At 44.5% G+C, this 21,307-nt stretch overlaps 1 protein-coding gene and 1 long non-coding RNA gene across 2 annotated transcripts; one reads left to right on the top strand and one right to left on the bottom strand.

The window, feature by feature from the left end:
- Nucleotides 1–10,857: 10,857 nt before the first annotated feature.
- On the bottom strand, nucleotides 10,858–18,587 carry ADCYAP1 (adenylate cyclase activating polypeptide 1). The gene is given in 7 exon segments (XM_005587082.5): nucleotides 10,858–13,545; nucleotides 14,634–14,732; nucleotides 15,202–15,333; nucleotides 17,503–17,613; nucleotides 17,936–18,200; nucleotides 18,203–18,237; nucleotides 18,440–18,587. Coding segments are annotated over 7 exon segments (948 nt in total). The 5' UTR covers nucleotides 18,556–18,587; the 3' UTR covers nucleotides 10,858–13,355.
- LOC123569974 (uncharacterized) lies at nucleotides 16,985–20,253 on the top strand. The gene is made up of 2 exons (XR_006693845.2): nucleotides 16,985–18,252; nucleotides 18,652–20,253. It is a non-coding gene; the product is annotated as an uncharacterized lncRNA (long non-coding RNA).
- Nucleotides 20,254–21,307: the final 1,054 nt, after the last annotated feature.

Below are 21,307 nucleotides of genomic sequence, written 5' to 3'. Positions count from 1 at the left end.
GATGGACCACTATGTGTGAGATACAGACCTATTAAAAACACAGTGAAGATAAGAGATACCTGCACTTCCACGTTCATCGCAACACTATTCACAAGAGCCAAAATACAGAAACAACCATCTGTTGATATGCCCATCAACAGATCCATTGATAAAGAGTACGTGACATACACATGCAATGAAATATTATTCAGCCATGAAAAAGAAGAAGATCATGTGCTACAGCATGGATGAGCCTTGAAGACATTATGACAAGTGAGATAGGCCAGACCCAAAAGGACAAATACCATGCGAGTCCATTTCCATGAGGTATCTAAAGTAGTCGAATTTACCAAAGCAGAAAGTAGAAAAGCGGTTGCCAAGGGCGGAGGGGATGGAAAAATGGGGAGATGTTCAAAAGGTAGAAAGTTTCAGTTATGCAAGGTGAAAAAGTTCTATAGATCTGCTGTGCAACATTGTGCTTATAGTAAACAACACTGCACATATCGTATGCTTAAAAATTTGCTGAGGGTAGATCTCATGTTATGTTTTTAAACACAAATTTTTAAACCTGATTCATCTCTACTGCATTGTAAATGGCAAACTGAATTGACAGTAAAATTACGTGCATGTCAAAAAATAATACACACACACAACGAGGATAGAGTAAGAACGAATGAAGATAGGGTTCTGGTGTAGACACAGGCCGGGTCTGCTATGCTCAGCATCCCTACATCTAGAACCAGGGCCAGCTTCATGGGTGTATGAACCATACTCTGTGCTCAGAACAGGCACACACTTGGTTTAATACTCTGCTGTTGCTATCTAGAAATTCTTAATAATTTTTTAAAATTTTCATTTTGTACTCAGCTCCACAAATTATGTAGCTAGCCGTTCCCAGAACTAATTGTGTCTGTTTACACACATACATCGTTCATTCTATGTGACTGGAAATTTGTGGTGTCCAACCATTATTGTATAATCTGCGCATGATGGAGCATATGTTATAAAATAAGAAAATATGTCAGGATGTTAGACACAGGTGGTTTGCCAAAGGCTGCTTTTGTAACCGTATAAAGAAATTAAGCTGGGGGGTTGGGGCGTTGTACTTGAGGGTAAAAGAGATTTGGAAATCCCTTACTTTGGGCTTCCCTCTACCGGACAGGACCCAGAATGTGCCTGTGGGCAGGCAAATTACCATTGCTACCCACCCAAGCACATCTCCCTCAAGGAATTGGGAGGACCTGGAAAGCCATGTTCGTCAAATTTCCTCTAGCTCTAGCCTGGTGTCTCCTGACATTCTTTGCTAAAAATGCATCCTTTGTGCTTATCATAGTAATGGTGACTTCTAGAAAATGTAAGTGATGAACGCTCTTTTTTGCCAAGCCTCCAGCTTTCGCGGAAGGAATTCTTCAGGATCATCTAAAGCAATCAGAAAAAACAGATGCTTTCAGAGACTTGAATTGAATAGCCTTTCAACAACCAGGCAATAAAGTTGAATGTCGTTTTTAGACAACTTAAATGAAAATGGAAAGTTAAGTCTGGTCTAAATGACTATAATATATACAGAGATAATTTATTAAGAAGGACTTAAAAATATATTTATTTCGAGGTATAATCAGACAAACCCTTACTCCCTCAGTTTGTTTAAGTTTTTTTGTTGTTGTTTTTTTGTTTGTTTGTTTTTGTCTTATAGTAGGATGCCTTTTATAGTAATGTCAGGGATGTAAACTACTCATTAACACTAATTGGCAACTTTAACCTATTAAAAAAAACAGAGAGAGGTTCTACATCTCAAACAAAGGTCCCATAAGAAAAGACAGGATCCTGCACCAGGTATGTTGGCTCATGATTATAATCCCAGCATTTTCAGAGGCACAGGCGGGAGGATTGCTTCAGCCCAGGAGTTCGAGACAAGACTGGACAACATAGTGAGACCTTCTCCCTACAAAAAATAAGCAGACGTAGCTGGCCGTGGCAGCATTTGCCTGTAGTCCCAGCTATTCAGGAGGCTGAGGTGGGAAGATCACTTGAGCCTGGGAGGTCAAGGCTTCAGTGAGCCACGTCATGCCAGTGCACTCCAGCCTGGGCAACAGAGAAAGACCCTGGACCCTGTCTCCAAAGATAAAAAAGGAAAAACAAAGATCCTCTCTCCATTACTGATAATATGCACTGATTAATTTATGGAAAATCTAGGGGCCTTGCTTTGGTAATTTCAATCTCCTTTTTCATCAGCTCTTCCACCAGGATGCCTAGGAATCAGCAGATTGAACTGGCTTGAATTTTTATTTCTTCTCCTTCCTTCTCTCTAATTGAAGCACAATTAAATAATGTTATGATCAGAAGAAAGAGTCTGATAATGGGATCATCAGCTCCTTACCTAATTATGAAAGTTGTGTGAGCAAGATGTGCCCCCTACAAAACCATAGTCCCAAGACAGGTTCTATCTAATTATGCTAAGAGCATCATTTCTTTTCCCAGCTCACTCCACGACCAAGCATCTGGCTTGTTCACTTAAGAAAGTTTTTGAGAACAAGTAAATCAGACTACCTTTCCCTGATGAACGCTGTTTACATTCAAAGTGGACTAACCAGAAGATTATCCTAGGGATAATCCAAGAACATCTCATCTACAAGTCAGATGGAAAATTCCCAACCACTCAAGAGAGTCTCATGTCTGTTGTTTGAATGCCTTATATTCTTTACCACTTCTCTTCAAAGCTTACATTTGGAAACACCTATGGCAATGGACAAAGACAAATACACTTGAGGTCTTTGAGTAACTCCAAGGAATTTGAGTTTTATATTAATGCCCTGCCTTTTCTTAGAAAACAAATTCATTTGGTCAATCTATAACTTTTGGTGAGCACCTACTATCTGCAAATTCTATGTTACCATTCCTGCCTGTCATTGGACAGCATAAAATCTATCGCCGATTTAGATCAGATGCTAACAAGAAAATTGGAAAGGAAAACAACCCTTCAAAACTCAGACAACCTCAGCAAACATTTTCGGTATTCAAAGGAGTATGCTTTGACTTAAATCATTCAACAAGTATTTGTTGTAGCCCAAATCCTTCCTAATATCTAATCAAAATCTTTCTATGTGGCTGGGCGTGGTGGCTCATGCCTGTAATCCCAGCACTTTGGGAGGCCAAGACGGGTGGATCACTTGAGGTCAGGAGTTCGAGACCAGCCTGGCCAACATGGTGAAACCCCGCCTGTACTAATAATACAAATATTACCTGGGCACAGTGGCACACGCCTGTAATCCCAGCTACTTGGGAGGTTGAAGTATGAGAATCACTTGAACCCAGGAGGCAGAAGTTGCAGTAAGCCAAGATGGCGTCACTGCACTCCAAAATGAAACTGTATCTCAAAAAAAAAAATCTTTCTATGCTATACCTTAAATTATATAAATCATATTTTTTTCCTGTTGTCTGTGTGGTAGAGAACTATTTGCCAACTTTCACAGAATTAATTTCAATTCAACAAATAATTATTTAGTGCCCATTACATGCCAAATACTACAGGCCCTAAGAATAGGAAGTTGAATAATTATGGTCCTCTTCCTGTCAGCAAAATACATGCATGCAGCTACATGCTAAACTAGGAGTATAAAGAAATGCAGCAGAAAAACAGAGAAAGGAGTTGGTTCTTTCCTGAAAGATCAGTCGCATTTCACTAGGAGGGCAAAGGGATAGAGGACTATTGCAGAGGCAGGGGACCACAAACAAAAGGTGATAGATAAGAGCAGGAAACTAGAGTGAAGAGAACTACTAAATACATGCTAAAGACTTTGGACTTCATCCAGTAGGCCACAGGAAGCCGTAAACATTTATCAAGCCAGCATAGGATAGTAGCATGACCAGAGTCTTATTTTAGATCTGTCTGGAGACAGAGAAGACTGAACCGGGAGGAGGAACTAGAGCCAAGTTTTGAGAGGCTATTGCAGAAACAGCCAAAGACTATGTGAATGTGGAGTTCTGCAGAAAGTAGGATTGAAAAATCCTAAGATTTTGTGACCAATTAAATGAATGGAGTAAAGGGGAGGAAAAGGAAGGGCACTCTGCAATACATCAGTTAAGAAGTGTGGTGGATATGATGCCAAAAACAAAGAGGAGGAATAAATGTGGATAATAGTTTTACCTGGGAACACATAATTGGCCCTCCATATTCATGGGTTCTGCATCTGTGAATTCAACCAACTGCAAATGGAAAATATTCCAAAAAAATTACATGTGTATGAACATGTACAGACTTTCTTTCTTGCCATTAATCCCTAAACAATAATGACTATTTACACAGCATTTACATTGTATTAAGTATTATAAGTAATATAGAGATGATTTAAAAGGCCGGACACAGTGGCTCACAGCTGTAATCCCAGCACTTTGGGAGGCTTAGGTGGGCAGATCACTTAGACCAGCCTGGCCAACATGGTGAAACCCCGTCTCTACTAAAAACACAAAAATTAGCCAGGTGTAGTGGCACATGCCTGTAGTCTCAGCTACTTGGGAGGTTGAGACACAAGAATTGCTTGAACCTGGGAGGCAGAGGTTACAGTGAGCTGAGATTATACCACTGCACTCCAGCCTGGGCAACAGAGTGAGACTCTGTCTTACATAGATAGATAGATAGATAGATAGATAGATAGATAGATAGAAAGATAGATAGACAGACAGATAGATAGATAGAGCATACAGAAGGACATGCACAGGTTACATGCAAATGCCACACCATTTATATCAAGGACTTGAGCATCCACAGATTTTGGGTTCTGCAGGGGTCCTGGAACTAATTCCACATAGATAATGAGGGATAATTGTATTGATTTTGGGTATTTACTGGATATCCAGGTAAATATCTCAACTGGGCATGTGAACTTTCTCACGAGGTCTGTAAGATTGCAAGTTGTCAAACCATCAGATCATAAAAGATAAGATTATCCAAGGTGAAAGTATAGCCCTAGGAGAAAGGGGGAAGGACAGGACTTGAGGCCATCTACCTTAAAAAAGGAAGAGGAGGCAATGTAAAAGATTGAAAAAGAGACAAAAAGGTATGAGAGGGAAAAGACAAAAAGGCCATGATCCAGGAACAAGTGAAAAGAAAGTTTTAGGAATGAGGGAATGCTATAAAAAGATTATATAAGATGGGAACTGCAAAAATATTGCACTTGGCAAGTATGGGACAATTGAACATGAAGAAATTGCAATTAAGTGTTAGAGGAAATACAAACCTCAGGAAATTGAGGTGGGGATTTGAAGTGAAAAAAACACATGGAGATAGAGGAAAAGAAACTAGGGAAGTTTTGTTTTGTATTTGTTTGTTTTTGGAAAATGGCAGGCAAAGTCAACAATGAGGTCACCCTGCAGGATGGGCCAAGGATACTGAAGGGTGAAGCAAACAAGTACAGGAATAGAAAATAAGACTGATTAGCAATGAGTGCTTTATAGATCCTACAGACACAGGTAATCATAAATTTATAGTAAGAAAGGATGAAAACAGAGCCAAGATTTTTCTCAATAGCCTTCAGCAACCAGGAGAAAACACATGGTTGGGTTGATCCAACTTTGAGGAGTGTTAATGTGAATGTGGCAGAAACGGTCAGGGAGTGAAAAATGGTCAGTGGGGGCGGGCAGGGTCACTAAACTGATCTGGGATGAGAGGAGAAACAGCGAAGAGAGAAAGGGGCAGGGAGCCTGGGGAAATGGCGGGCAGGGCATCAGAAGACTGGAGCCTCGAGTGTGATCACAAGTTTCATGGGTGTTAGGGAATGACAGCAGTGACAGGATAGCAATTTCTACTCAACAGAATTTCAAAAAATGTTTCAGAGAAGAGCACTTCTAAGGTACTTGTGGTTCAAAGAAGTAGTACCGTTGGCAACAAAAGATGGTGAGAGTTCCTCAAAGGATATTTCTTACTATGGTTAAAATCAGTGACTAGGGTTCACTTCTAGGTGCTCTGAAATGTTTTAATATTGAAACTTTAGAGTAAAATTTTAACGGAGGATGTGAAATCTTTGGAACACTGGGGCACTGGAACTCGTAAAGCTTCCTGTCGGCTGGAACCTCTGTAGACCACTCTTAACTCTCTTCTGTGTTCTGAGAAAACCATACTAAGCCAGTCTGAGTTGGGTTGTCCACTACTTGAAACACAGGTCCTAATTGATACTACAAATAACAAACCAAAAAAAAAAAAAAAAACTGACTTAGGCAATGAAGGGGACTTATTGACTTATTTAACAGGAAACTCAGGGACTCAGCAATGTCATCAGGAACCTGCCTTTTCCTGTTACTCCTCTGTGTCTTCCATGGTGACAGGTCCACTGTGAGGCTGGCTTCTTATATGGTGCACTACATTACACACCACACCATTCCAAAGAAGAAAAGGACTTCTTTTACAGAAGCATCAAAAAAAAAAATTCCTCTCTAACCCCACTATTCTGAAATGGATCACATGCCACTCCAGAAACTGTGGCCAGGAGATGCAATTTTCCTGATTAGTTATATTTTAAAGTGGGGAGTTACTGTCCCCATAAAATCCATATCCTGAATGAGGTAGGTATAGTTAACCAAGCAAATATCAGGGTAGTTAACAAGAGAAAGGGAAATACCCATAGATACACATCATACTATTTTCTTTGTGGTTTATAGGCAATATTCCTCTCTGACTTAAGATTCTATAATATACAGCAAAGACATAATTAAGAAAAAATTTAACTGGGACCAGACGACATCGCCTACTATAATGCTAAACTGTTAAAAAATATTTTTTCATTATATTATTTTGGCTGTTCATGAACTCATGTTTCAAATTACATTTCAGCTGATGAGAGAAATTTCTTCGGCAGCTGTAGATAACCGCTCTGTTAATTATCACTTTGAGAGCAGTCCAGTTCCCAGTCTGCCTCCCAAGGTATCCCTTTTCCTGTATTCCAGAAAAAAGGTATTATTGTCTTGAAGCATAAGGTGAATTCTGTTTTAGTTTGAAAATATGACTCTTCTTTTTTCTATGAGAATGAAAAAAATAAAAACCTGTGTGGCTTCAATCTATGACAGCCTTTTGCCTGTACGTGAATTTGGACTTTAGTTTATCTTAACTAATAGAAACACACTAATTTGGCATTCTTTCTACGTAGCTTTTCTTGGAGGTAGATCTAGTCTGATTCATGATGCCCATCTAAGTGATAAGTTAATTTTTCAGATCTTTGGCTCTTCCACATTAAAAAAAAAAAAATACTCCTGTATATGCTTTGCAGTTGTCCTATTACAAGGGAGAAATATCATGGTGAATTCTACAGGTCCTCTGTTTATTCCAATCACTCAGAAAAGATATTTCTTATGTTCCCAGAAGTGTGTTGGCACTAAAGTGCAAATGTATTGTCCACACCCTCTAGGAGGTCATCCAGTGGGGAGACAAGTCATGCTCTTACAAAACAGTTACAGAACTGGACAGAGCAGCGTGGAATTAAAAGTCAGAAAGGGAATACAGAAGGGGCAATACAGAGTATAATGGTCATGGAAAAACAGTGCAGGTTCCCGGGGAGGAGGAGTGAAGATGACCGTGACTCTGAGAGGCTAAAGGAGATGCCTAGAACAGGAGAGCTTGAGTTGGACCTTACAGAATATTGAGGTTGGGTGGGTAGAGAAAGGACATTGTGGTCATGGGGGGATTGCTGGTAACTGATAAGGAGCATTTGCTTTCAAAAACTGATAAGAACCTGTTTTTTAAAAGGAGGAGGATTGGCCTGCAGCACTGGCTCACGCCTGTAATCCCAGCAGGAGGCCGAGGTGGGTGGATCACCTGAGGTCAGGAGTTCGAGACCAGCCTGGCCAACGTGGTGAAACCTCATCTCTAGTAAAAATAAAAAAATTAGGCGGATGTGGTGGCACGCACCTGTAGTCCCAGCTACTCAGGAGGCTGAAGCAGGAAAATCACTTGAACCTGGAAGGTGGAGGCTGCAGTGAGCCGAGCCACTGCACTCCAGCTTAGGCGACAAGAGCAAAACTTCTTCTCAAAAAAAAAAAGAAAGAAAGAAAAAGGTCCAGGTGCACACAGTGGCTCAAGCCTGTAATCCCAGCACTATGGGAGGTCAAGGTGGGTGGATCACCTGAGGTCAAGAGTTCAAGACCAGCCTGGCCAACACGGTGAAACCCTGTCTCTACTAAAAATACAAAAATTAGCCGGGAGTGTTGGCATGCGCCTATAATCCCAGCTACTCGGAAAGCTGAGACAGAAGAATCCCTTAAACTGGGGAGGCGGAGGTTGCATTGAGCCAAGATCGTGCCACTGCACTCCAGCCTGGGCAACAGAGTAAGACCCTTTCTCAAAACAAAAAAAAAAAAAAGAGGAAGGATCGTGTTAAAGAACAGAGAAGTAAAATTGACTACTGATTACCTTAAACCCTTTAACCCTTTGACAATGGAAGCTACTCTGGAACATCTGATCAGAGGGACATGATACTAAGATGGAGCTAAAACTATGTAGTTGCAAGGGAAATGACCAGGATGACCAACTACAAACCAACGTGAGAATCCAGCAGTGATGCAATCTGCAGCAGCAGCGGCAGCTGCCATCTCCGTTCTACAGAAAAGGATGGCAACAAAAGAGAAGAGGGATGACTTGATCTTAGCTTCCAATCTTGTGATTATGTGAACAGTAGGGTTGGGTTGAAGGTCATAGTGAGCCATCCAAGAGAAATCATCTTGTGAACAGTTGGGGAGCAGTAAATACATTCAAACCAAATTGGGATATAATGCAACTGGAAGTTGACTTCCGGATCCCCAGAATTATGGCCAGCTAGCTGCACAAGTTCTCTTCATTATAGTGATAATCTCTTAGTCCTGTGATTGAATATTTTGGACCCAACTTAAAGGATCACTCTCCTTCCACAAGCTCCTGTGGGAGAGGTCCAACCAGCCTGTACAAGTAAAATAATGCTAACTAGTAGCTATAGTGGCCTAAAGGAAATACTGAAATTGTCAAAGAGCTTAATGACCAGATATCTTGGAAGAATATGGCAAGTGATGTACTTATTACTGTGTGCAGGTAACATGACCTTTTGCTTATTTTATATGAAAAAAAATTCAGACCAGCACATATGTACGTTTACATATGTCACCAATTCTAAATCTAGGCAGTCTCAAATTCTAGTGCACAGTAATCTAGGGTTTTTATTTAAAATGCAGAATCACCGGATCTGGCAGAGCCCTACAATTTTGCATTGTTAAGCCCCCCCGGATGATCACATTTCAGAAAAACACTCTGCAAAAAATACTACCTGAGCTCCCAGGTATTAGTCAAGCTCTCCCGACCAGTGTGGTGGCCCACTTCAGGTGTTCAATAGTGTGTACTGTATTGAGTAAGTGTGTTCTCAGCCCTAACAGCATTAAGACACCTGTTACAGCTTCTTGAATACCCAAACATATCAAGTCTTCCTTTAAAAAGCTGTAATTTGAGTTATCACAGAAGATAATATAGCAAGTTGCTAAATACATGAACTTCACTTGAAGTCAGCCAAGTCTGGGGTTTATCTTTATGTTCTTGACAAGTCGTTAGCCTAGCCCCAACCAAATAAATTCTTCTTTATTTTTCCATTTACCACACTAATGTCTTCAAGGACAAAGAGGGGCAGTTAAAGATGGCAGTTAAAGACACTAATGTCTTCAAGGACAAAGAGGGCAGTTAAAGATGGAGAAGAAAAATTCCTTATCTAATAAAATCAAATGCAAATATGAACTGTACTGGATTCATTTTCTCATTGACAACAAGTGGGATTTCTAGACTGTGGGCTCCTCCCTATTTGATTCTAGGCCTTAAATACTGAGCTAAATTCTGAATTTTAGAATCTTCACTCATCCTTTAATTCTATTGTGACACATTTATTGATTTACTAATTGAGCCCATTAATTTTTAGGATGAAACCCTGGCATTTTAAATTAAATGATATGTCACTTATTATGTGACTTTCTATACACTTTCTAAGCCAAAAATAGTCAAGGGCGCGAAAACACACACCACTAGGGAATTTGAGGGAATTTCATATGGAAGTTTTGCTCTAAAGTTTGTAAATACGAACTAAGACAGCATATAATCTACAAATGACTTCTTGTGTTTTGTCTTGTACTTCAAAGTACATTTTCTTTTAAAGACATCTAATTAACTCTTTACTTACTCATGTTCATGTTCCTTCTACCTAAAGCATTTTAATCAGAGACAGTTGTTTGTATGTCTCAACACATTTTAAAACCTCCAAAACTGATTATTTAGATCATTTTATACAAAATTTTATCAAGACAAGTTTAGTCTGCAGTTTCTTGTATAAGAACAATGTTAGATCCCTATTTTAGGCTGGGCATGGTGGCTCACGCCTGTAATCCCAGCACTTCGGGAGGCTGAGGTAAGAGGATTGCTTGAGCAACACCAGCCTGGGCAACATAGTGAGACCTGGCCGCTAAAACAAAAATTAAAAGAACAAAGTTAGATCACTATTTCAGATGTGTAACTAATGCTCCATTAGTTACACTCCAGTAGTGTCTCCCACTACTACCTAGTAACTTTCTGAATATTGAGCAATGTATATACACACTAGGGGATAGAAATTAATCTCAATTGTGTGTCTTATAATGTTGCAACATCGTGCCTGTCTATGAGCTTAAAACCTTCTTAGGCATCTCCATCTGAGAAGCTACTTTAATTTTTTAGCAGAATCCAGTAGCCCATCAAGTATTAAAGCACAGTTCATGAAAATACAAGGATGCTTAGATAGATATATATTCCAGACATAAAAAAATCTTATGGTTGCTAAAGAAATATAATACTTTAAGAGATTTTAAAGTAGTTATTTCCTGAATGTCTTTTTTCCCAAACATTAGACCAAGTTGCATTGTTTACAAAAATTTATTCATACAAATTTTACACACTTTATATAACAGTTATCAAAGTCCTAGTTATAGATATCATGTGTGTAATAATACTTGGTTAAGGTGTTTTTATAATCAGTTGCACACAAAATAAGAGCTTCAAGACTAATATCTACCTAAATTATCACTATATCATAAATCTGCTTCAGTTTAGTAAGGCTCTTGGCATTTCTAAAAAGTATACAAAAGATTAAACTGGGTGATCACTGTAAAATGCTTGCAACTAGCCACGGGAACACTAAATTAGACTTCATAAATAAAAGGTTAACTAGAGCCCTATTTCACCACTAACAGCTGACACAAATACAGAAAACTCTGCCCATTATCCAAGAAACAAATAATTAAGACTAAAATGCAAGCTGATGTGTTGCAGCATTGTAGGGCCACTAAATAGCCATCTGTGATTCGTGGCAATTTAAAAGGCGAAGAAAGGCACTAAAGCTGCAAACTGCATCCCGTGTCACATTGCCTGAGGAGACTGCAGAATTAAAGGAAGATTGATCCTATACACAGGACTCAGGCATAAATCGAATGCCTCTGTTTTCACTATTTGCAATGTGATCTCCTGGCAGCATCCATCCCGCCTGGGAATGCAAATCCAATTCTGTTTTCTTTGATTTATGACTTCATACTGATCAAATCCGTAAAGGAAACGGAAAGGTCCTTTAAACTTTACAAGCTAACGTTTAATCTTTCCTTGTTCTTTTTTTTTTTCTTCTTCTTCTTCTTCTTTTTTCAAAAAATAAAAAATAAACTTGTGCCTGAAATTTGGGAGAGTGGCTGGCTGGTTTGTCTGTTGCTGCTCGATCTGGTTGCTGGGTGAAGGTTCTTTTGTTTATAAAGATTACTCTATATGTTGAAAGAATTGACAGGAAACAGACATGCTTTCTTTAGCCAAAGAAAGGATACAAGGGTAGGTTCTCAGGGTCTTTTGGAGCTTGCTTACCTCACTCTTGACCACAGATATAAGATAGTACTCATACATATGAAGAAGAGGATTAAATGATTTATCAGTTAGCAAAACTGAGCAACATGTAAACACTACACATTCTAATATGACAAAGGTTGGTTTTATGAAATAAATTTTACTAAGCAATAAGCAATAATGTAGAAAAATACATTTTACCTACAAACTCAATAAACAAGAAACAAAGGGTTCATATTTAGTGCATAATTACTTATTAATAGCTACACAGGGGTTCCTAAAATTTACAATAAGTGCCTGCATCAAACAAAAAAAAGAAGCATTCACAAGTTTAAGAGAAGTGAATGAAAAATGGTAAACAGTACTTAAACAGTGCAGGAGGGTAGGAAGGAGAGGTCTCCATAAAACCACAAAGGAAAAGGGTGGCTCCTACAGAGCAGGTTTCAAAGGGGAGGATCCTGGCCATTTCACAAGATGAGAAGCATGGACAGCACTGGAGAAAAACACATTGTACTTTGCATCCATTTCCAATACCCAGCGCCCAAAGTCAGGACCATTGGGACTGGACTTGCCCTCAGCTTCCCAGACCTGGGACAACCTCAAACCAGTCCCTTTCCAGGGTCCTCCCCCTACCACCGCATGCTCTGCCTCTTCCAATATACTTCTGTGTCCTTCACTTTGTTCCAATTGCCCTAATTTGGGGATATTAGATTCCCTGGCAACTCAGGAAGTACAGAAAAAAGAGCGGTCTAACGAAGTCGCCTTTTCTGCACTTCCTCAACTCTTCCCCCAGGGAGAGGCGTGAATTCTGGGGAGAAGCACAATTTGGATCGAGCTGTTGTTTTATCGGGAGAATTTTCTTCTGGGCTGAGAGTCTGAAGAGAGACAACTACACATAAAAGGAGAATCAAAGAAAGCAGAAATATTGGAATTGTCACCCAACCAGGGGGACAGTGCCCAGTTGAGTTAGGCTGGGATTGAAGCAGCCTGCCCCAGAGACTCACTGGGAAAGAATGCCCTTCAGCAATTCTCCAAATCATTACCTCAAAATCTCTCTGGAGCAGGGCGTCATTGTTTATGTACAGTAGCAAATGGTAAGTAGTAATATCTTCAGGCCTGTCATGGATAAAAATACTATCCTTTTAATTCCAGTTTACAAAAATAGGAGTAATATTCAAAACAATGATTGTCTACTTTTCTATTTATTTTTATAAAAACATAAACAGCTCAGGCGAATTTTCAATCCTTGTGCACGCTTTGTATGAACTTCTCTCTATACTTACATATATATATTCTTTTTATATATTTATAATATATATCAATAATTGGTCCACAAAGTATATCTGTGCATTCTCTAGTGCTTTGTAAAAAGAAAAACAGTATTATTATCAAAATATTCATTTAATGGCTTTACTTCATTACATAAATACATGTTTGGATAGAACACACGAGCGATGACTGTTCAGTCAGTTTGGAAAACGACTTTTCATTGCGTCAGGGCTGTATACACAGGGTAGCTGGTAACTCATCGCTACAAATAAGCTATTCGGCGTCCTTTGTTTTTAACCCTTTGTTTATACCTTTTCCCTAGGACGGCCGCCAAGTATTTCTTGACAGCCATTTGTTTCCGGTAGCGACTGTAGCTGTCCGTGAAGATTCCATCCGAGTGGCGCTTGGAGAGCGGCTCCGCGTCCTCCTCCACGCCGCCGCCTAGGCTCCCACTGCAAGCAAAGGGGTCGGGAAGAGGGTGGCGGGGCGGGAGACACAGGTTCAATCGCTGCGGGGAGCAGGCGGGCCCCACCCCACGCGGGAGCCTTCCGGGAGGGCCCGGGGCTCGCACTGCCCACCGCACCGCCTCCCTCTGCCAGGAAGCAGCCGTAGGGAGGGCTGAGATGGAAGCCCCTCAATGCCTCCCTCCCCACCCAGGACTTCCCGGCACGAAACCCCACAGAGGGGGGGCCCCGGGATGAGATCCGGGCAGACGACCTTTCTCCCAACGCTGCCTCTTGAGATCTGACCATCCGTGCGTTCGCACTAAATTGTCCTCACTGTTCCTCTCACCCCCGACGTAAGAGAAAATAACCAGAGAGCCCTAAACATGCCAGGCTGGCTGCTGCCCTGGAGTTTGCATCGATCCTACAATTCCTAGTCAAACATGAGCACTCCTCTCCCTCCTCACGCCAAGTTGAAAAACGTGGTAATAATATAAGTCGACAGGCTGTAGGCAATATTTTTCACTGCATGAATTATTCATGGCGAAAATGTAATCTGTCTTCCCACGGGCTTTATTAAAATGTTGCCTTCTGCTGAGATACGCTTCACGCAAGCCCTATGCTCTCAGTTTCTCTGGCGTGAGCAAAACTGTTTGGTTCCCTAAGTCTTCAAATTTGGCTATTTATCATTTCGATTTGAATTTTCAGTAAATACAACCACCCCTTTCCCCATCCCCCCCCCCCCCAAAAAAAGTCATGCTTAGAGGAAATTATAGCAAAACCTCCCTGGAAGCTTGAAGGTTTTGAATGACCGAGAGGTTTGGTTTGGTTTCTCTTTCTTTTCACTCCCTCGCTCGCGTTTCCTTTTTCCCTCTTCCAGAGCTCTCTGGGCCAATTTAAGGTGCCACTTAAAAATCTCCGCCTGCGACCTGTGGCGAGTACCCACCCCAGACCCTGGGGCGCAGACTCACTCTGGGCCCCACGTGCACGCACGGCCGTGGAAGCCGCGCCGCCCGCCCTCCGCGCGCCCCACACAAGCACCCACTCCGGCGCGCGCGAGCCACCATGCGCGAGTTAATCCTTCCACAAACTCTTACCCCACGCCCTTGGCCACGAGCGACTGCAGGTACTTCCTGGCGGACAGCTGGTCCAGCACTTTGCGGTAGGCCTTGTTAAGGATCCCGTGGGCGACATCTCTAACGGGGAGGCAAAGTGCGCGCCCAGGGTCACTGATTCTGCCCCCCAGGTGGCCGCCGGAGACCCCCTTGTTGGGCGCGCGCCCCCTTGACTGTCAGGGAGGCTGACAGAGAAACCTCCAGAGGCACAGAACTCGCAACTCCCGGGACAATCCCGAGAGTAACTGCTAGGATTGGGAGTTAGTCCTGGCTCTAGGAATGGCAGCTGTGGAGTGTGGGTTCCTTGACGCCACTCACTGCCACTCTTTGGGCCACAGCCCCCTCGGTCCCCACGCGGCCCTCAGGTCCACATAGACCCGCCCGCTGCTAATTTTCTGTCACTGCAATAGGATCGGGCCAGGGAGAGGACAGGCTTGAGGACTTTCTTGGGGGAAAAAAAAAATCCTCGGTGGGTCACCACACCACCCCTCCAGTCACCGCAGTCCCGAGCGCCCAGCCGCGGGTGTGCGCGAGGCCGCGCGAATCTCACCTTCTGTCGGAGGGGTAGTACAATGCGGAGGCTTCGCGCAGCGCGGAGGCGGGGCTCCCGGCGCCCGGCGGCTCCAAGTCGTAGAAGTCTTGGAGCGGGTTTCCGTCCTCGTCGTACGCCTCTTCCTCCGGCCTGCGGGGTGGCCCGGGACAGAAGGAGTGGTCAGTACAAGTTCCTCCCCAGCTCTGCGAGGACCCAAAGAAAGGGGCTCGCGCTGATTTTCACAGTTGATAAAAGTCCTGCACGGAGAATTGTCTTTTCTCCCAGGACTGGAGGTGGGAGTAGAGGTAAGGAGGAGGGAACCACACCCGACCATTCCTACCCCGCCAGGCGGCTCGCCCACCCCCCCTTTTCGCGGGTAAAGGGTGGTCCTGCAGGGCCACAGCCTCAACAAGCACTGGGAAACACAGGCGTCTCCGCCGATTGCGCACACCTGGCTACTGAAAAGGACCGCCCCCCTCCCCGCCCGGCTCCCGAGCCTCCACAAAGCAGCAACGGGCGGGGACGAGAAAGGCCCTACGAGACTAGGCGCTGACCCACGCGAAGACCCGAATGGGGAGGCCCAGAAAGCAAAGGAGAAGATGGATGGGGTGTGCGGCAGCCAGCTCCGCAGCCACCCCCACCCCAGCCTCCGAGCCCAGGGGAGCCCTTCCCGGAGCAGATGTAGGTCACGGAGAACCTCGGTTTCTATTTTGGGCAGGAGAGGATCTGGCAGGAACATGAATAATAGATGCCCCTAAACTTAGTCAGTTTGGCGGCGGCTCAGACTGTGGCGTGTCCTAGCCCTCCGGTGCCTCTCGACCGGAGAAAGTGCCAGGCACACGGGAATTTGAAAATAGCTGAGGGTGAAACGAGGGTGTTTTAAGGCAGCTAAACGAATAGTTCGCGCTAATCTGTTAGCGATGGCGGGGCCCCATCTCACCCCCAGAGCACAAGGAGGGGGTGCGATACCCAGCGAGTGCCTGGCGACTTCGCAGTCACCCTCATCTACAGCCTCCATTCTTGACATAGGACGGGTAGAGATGAGTTAAAACAAATCCTTCTCGCTTTGGACCCCTGGAGAGATTTGGAATGCAGCCAGCGCTAGTAGCACTCTCTAGGCAGGGATGGAGTCGTACTTCGTTACTTCACTCGCCTTTTCTCCATCCTTGGAGAGGTCAGGGCAAGGCAAGCACATACCTCCGCACGCCCCGCACCCAGCCTTTTCTCGGCGATGCGCCTCAGCCCTGGCCCGGGTACCCCGAACCCTGGGTCTTTCTGATATTGCCCTGGCCCGAGTCCAGATACTGGAATCCTAATAGAGAAGCCAGAACCCATCTCTCCGTTCAAATCAATGGTCAGCGGCCCCCCAAGGCTAATGTTCCTGGGCGAGGCTAGGAGAAGGCAGCTTCGCAGACAGAAAGAGCGCTCCTCTCTGCCCCAGGCGCCGCGGGTGCGGACCTTCCCCTGCCCAGGGCTCTTCCACAGTCCGGCACATCGGCCCGCGACTCCCTGGGGCTGCCTCCGGGAACCTGGGCAGCGCCTGCCGATTAGAAACCCGGGGTTAAGAAAAAAGCCAAGGTTCCTCCATCCTGGGCCGGGCAGGGCTGCTCTCCCGCTCCTACCTGCCTGCTGGCTTTCCCTTCCTCCTCCCTTGCCTCTGTTTTTCCCCCTCCTTCGCAGTCTCGTTCTTGTTCTTCCCTCTCTTAAGTCGCTTTTCCTCAATCACACCGGGCCAACACCCTCCCCCACCCCACGCCCCCCAAGACAGCCTGGGATTCAAAATGCAGTTGGAACACGGATCACTTGAAAGAAAGCTCTTCAGGGGAAAGAACTGGAATGAAATGAAGAGAAAGGGTGGAAAGGAGAGAGAGGCCCCACCCGGATAGTCCAGAACAAGCGGTAACAAAGCAAAGTCCGAAGGAGCTTCACGCTCAACCCCCGGCCAGGCTCCAGAGCTGAAGTTCTCCTAACTCATCCTAAGAATAGGTAAAAGAAACCAACCTAGGGGCCATGCCCTGCCCCCATCCTGCTGGCCAGGTTGGGAGAGGCGGGTTCTCCAGCGGCCAGAAGCTCACTGACTCTACTCGGGACCCTGAGCTGCCTAGGGCTGGGGGAGGGTTCCGAGCCGTCGCGGAGCCTGCCAGACCCTCCGGCTAGAATGGGGACCCGCTGTCCAGCCAAGGCTGGCGGAGGCGCACTGGGGGCGCAGAGGGCGATGCTAGTAGTCTGGACCCAGAGGACTGCAGGAAGGAGACTGTGAGGAAGTGTCTGTGACTGGGAAGCCCCAGCTCCTGCTCGGCCCGGGCAGCCAGCACCTACCTGATCGCGGGGAACCGGAGTCCGGCGGCGGCAGGTGAGCAGTAGACGCTGCTGTGCATGATTATCCCGTAGACCAGCAGGGCCAGCCTTGCTCCGCTACACATGGTCATTCTGCGCAGGATGGGAAAGAGGGCACACAGCTGTGAGAACGTCCCTGGCCTTCCACCCTCCAACCCCAAAAAACTCTCGAAGCTGGGGGAGGGACGGAGCGAAGCCCCGGCTCCCTGTATTGAACACCACTTAGCGACAGCCGGCGCGCGCCCTGCCACTTCTTGCTTGCTATAGTTAGAAATATATAAATATATGCATATACCCAGCGCCCAATAACTAGCCAGACCTGGTTGAAGGAAAGCTAACTATCCTGACGCGATGCCAGCGAAAGAATCAGCAGTCGAGTGAGTCGGTGGGTTTGGTAAGGTTTTCTTTCCCTTGCCCTTCAACTCTTACCGCTGTCAGGAGAGGGTGTGCTGCCAAGTAGGACGGCGGGCAAAGGGCTTCTTCAAGTTTCTGCGCTGGAGTCACAACCCGAGAGGCATCACCGTCTGGCGTTGGTGTCTGAGCAGAAGCCGCAGGAACGAGCAGGAGCAGCAGGAGGAGCTGCAGGACTTGTTTGCCGAGGCTCGTGTTCTGTTCAAAAGTTTGTAGACGAGCAGAACTAGGAGGGAGCGTGACACGGAGAGAAGGGGGCGAAGAGAGACAGAAGAAAGAAAGAGGGGGCGAGGAGGTAAAGCGCGGAGGAGCAAAGTGGCCGTAAGTCCACCCGGAGGAATAAGCAAGCGGTTAAGGAAAAGAGGGAAAGTCAGAGAAGAAGGGGAGGAAGGAAAGGGAGAGGGCCGGTCGCCAGCCGGCCTTTGTAGGAGCCGCTGGTCAGGCAGCTGTGAGGGTCGACAGCGCCTTCTCTGCTCCAAGGTCTCTCTGGCTGCCTCTGAAGCTGCGGCTTCTTCAGCTGCTGCGGGTGGTTACAGAGGTGACCGGCCTTCTGCTCGTATTTATCTGTGCAGTCAGCAAAAATCTATCCGAACATGGTTTTTGGAGAGCCCTCTTTGTCAACATCTGTCTGCCTGTTGCCTTTAAGAACAGAATATTTTGTTTCACTGTTGCGCTCCGATTTTTATTCATGAAATGACTTCCTTTTTTTTTTTTTTTCAGTCACGTAATGATCGGGTATCAGAAAAAGACGTCAGCATCCTAGTCCCTCAAGGAACATATTAACTATTCTGTGCTGTCCTCTTGGATGATAAGATCCGGAGTCATCGACTTCTCATAAACACCTTTCACTCATACAATCCAATTTTTAAGAAGTCCAATTATTTTTGATGGTTTTCAATTTCACCCATTTCTCAAGGACAGGTAAAGAATTTTTAGAATTTTGAGGATGGCAAAAGTTATGTTTTTAACTATATAATTACGATTTCTCTTTACTTTTTCATCAAGCCCCACCAATCAGAGCTCTGGTCTCTGGAGTTAAGCATCATCAAGCTCTCCTATTAATAAATTTAATTTAGATCTCCTAATTTCTTGCGTATGTTCTTTCAGATAGACCATTAAATGTGGAAGTCGTTTTGCTTTTAAAGGGAAGTCTTGGAGGATTTTCAGTAAATCTCTCTTGAGTCTGGCTGCCGTTGACAGTCGGGCTAGGAGTAGATTGATGAGAGCTCAAGCTGCCTCCGGAGCGCGGCCTGCGGAGCTGTCCAGACTCCGGGTGCTGAAGTGTTCGGTCACAGATGCTACAAACGTTGAAAATTGCCACTGGTTTAATTTTTCACCAGAGCCTCTAAATTTGAAGAGTTGGCAGTAGTGCTATTAACGTGGCGATTCATTGCCTAAATCACCCCCATCGTTCAGATACATCTTTCCCCTTTGTAGTGTCCACAAATGCCCTAATGCTGAGAATGCTCTCCATCCCTGCCTGGATTTGAGGAAAAAGCATTCTGTCCTCCGTTAGTCCTGGCTTTTGGATCTCTAGACTGGCCGTTTGGCTACCTTCACACCTTCTGTGGCTCTTACAGATTTTAAAAATTGATGTTGTGAAATTGTGTTTTCCACAAGAAATGAAATGTTAAGAATTTTGGGGTGAGAAATATGTTTTTCCACTTTGTTTACAACTTGAGCTCTGTTTGGGAAACACAGATGGACTGGGAAAGCATGAGGGTTCCCAGTACAAGTTCACTTGATGAAGGTTTCTAACAGGAATCCCTCTGCTGGAAACAGTTAAATTTTTTTTAACTGAAAATGATGTGGTAAGAGGAAAGCAATAAGGGAAGACCATATCCACCCAGAGGCTTCCAATTTCCTGCGTAATTTAAGAAGGGTCATATATTTCTACACCAGTAAGAGAAATTGGGTCTATTTCTTGAAAGAAAGAAAGAAAGGAAGGAAGGAAGGAAGGAAGGAAGGAAGGAAGGAAGGAAGGAAGGAAGGATCCATCAGTAACCATTAGAGTGCATTTTAATTATTTGGATCTTACACAAAAATTAGGGGAAATTCCAGTTTAGTGAGAGGGTTTCCTGTTACTATGATTCGGATCCAACATTTAAATAAGCTATATTAGTTCTGCATGCTTTTTCCAAGATATTATGTTTCTCCTTCTAAATGCTGTTCCCGCTCTTACTTGAGATTTAATACTTCCTCCTTCTTAAAAAAACTAAGTTTTGCTTATTCCTGGCCATGAATGACCAAAAACTGTCTGCTTCTTCTTAGTTTATTCCTGGCCGTGCTTCAGATTGTCTGCCTTCAATAAAGCTTCAAACCGCATCTACATGGGAATATGTCTCTTTTACTCTGATACATATGCTCACTGATTTATGTCGGAGTGTTTACATGCCTGTGTTCCGTGTTCAGCTCTGCCTCTGCAGCAAGCTCGCACACAAAGAGCCTGCGGTGAACACTACCAGATAATCAAGCAGAGACGTCTTTCTTACTAAAGCGCCCAAAGCTATTCCCCACTGTGGCTTTCCTGTCTTCCGCCTTGCTTCACGTCAAAGGTGAACCCCATTAAAAACCTTACTCTTTCCTCCCACACGAATTCCGAAATGAGTTCAATCTGAAGAAATATTTGAAAATTTCCAAGACTCCTTGTACAATTCACTACTCAACTTTAGTAAAGGGAGCCACCATGTGGGGAGTTTGCTGACTTCACGGCCTATTAAAGGGGGAAAACCACAAACACGATTAACCATCTGGGGGGGACGACTAACTGCTGGCTCCAAGGGCCAACAGGGGCTGCACTGTGCCTCTGACTTACCAAGGCTATGACCCCTGCGCTCTTCTCAGCTTAGATACCCTCAGCTCAGAACTCAGGGCTCAGCACCCAAAAATTACAGGCCTTCAGACCTGAACCCATTCACCAGAGTGAAAGACTAAACAGAGAACTTGAAATTCTTGGTCACTGAACTCCTGAAAATCAAGTTTCGAGACCCAGCAATTGCTCAACACAATCTAAAGACCCACCCAGCCCTGCCCACACTGCCTGGGGGAATCAAACTCCCACAGGATCACCCGCAGATCTTTTGTTGCTCGTGGCCATCATCTAGTTGGGCATGTTTGACATCTCTCCCAGGGGAGCTTTCCTATTCATGAAAATCTGGCCTTGGGCCCCTGGGCCAAGGGAAAAGGCCAATAGATAGGAGGAACTCGAAGCTGCTAAATGAGAGTATAGGCCCCTTCTGCTTTCTATTGGTTGGAGGGAATATGGGATGACTGATGTTTCAAAGACCAAAACTACCCCCAAACGCCCCTCTGATTCTAATCTTGGAAGGCTCCAGTCAAGCACTAGCACAGCATCCTGGAGGGACTTTCGGGGGCC

Source organism: Macaca fascicularis, chromosome 18 (genome assembly GCF_037993035.2).
Source record: "Macaca fascicularis isolate 582-1 chromosome 18, T2T-MFA8v1.1".
Taxonomy (NCBI): Eukaryota; Metazoa; Chordata; class Mammalia; order Primates; family Cercopithecidae; genus Macaca; species Macaca fascicularis.
Note: the sequence above shows the minus strand (reverse complement) of the source record. Positions and strands in the feature narration are given on the sequence as shown.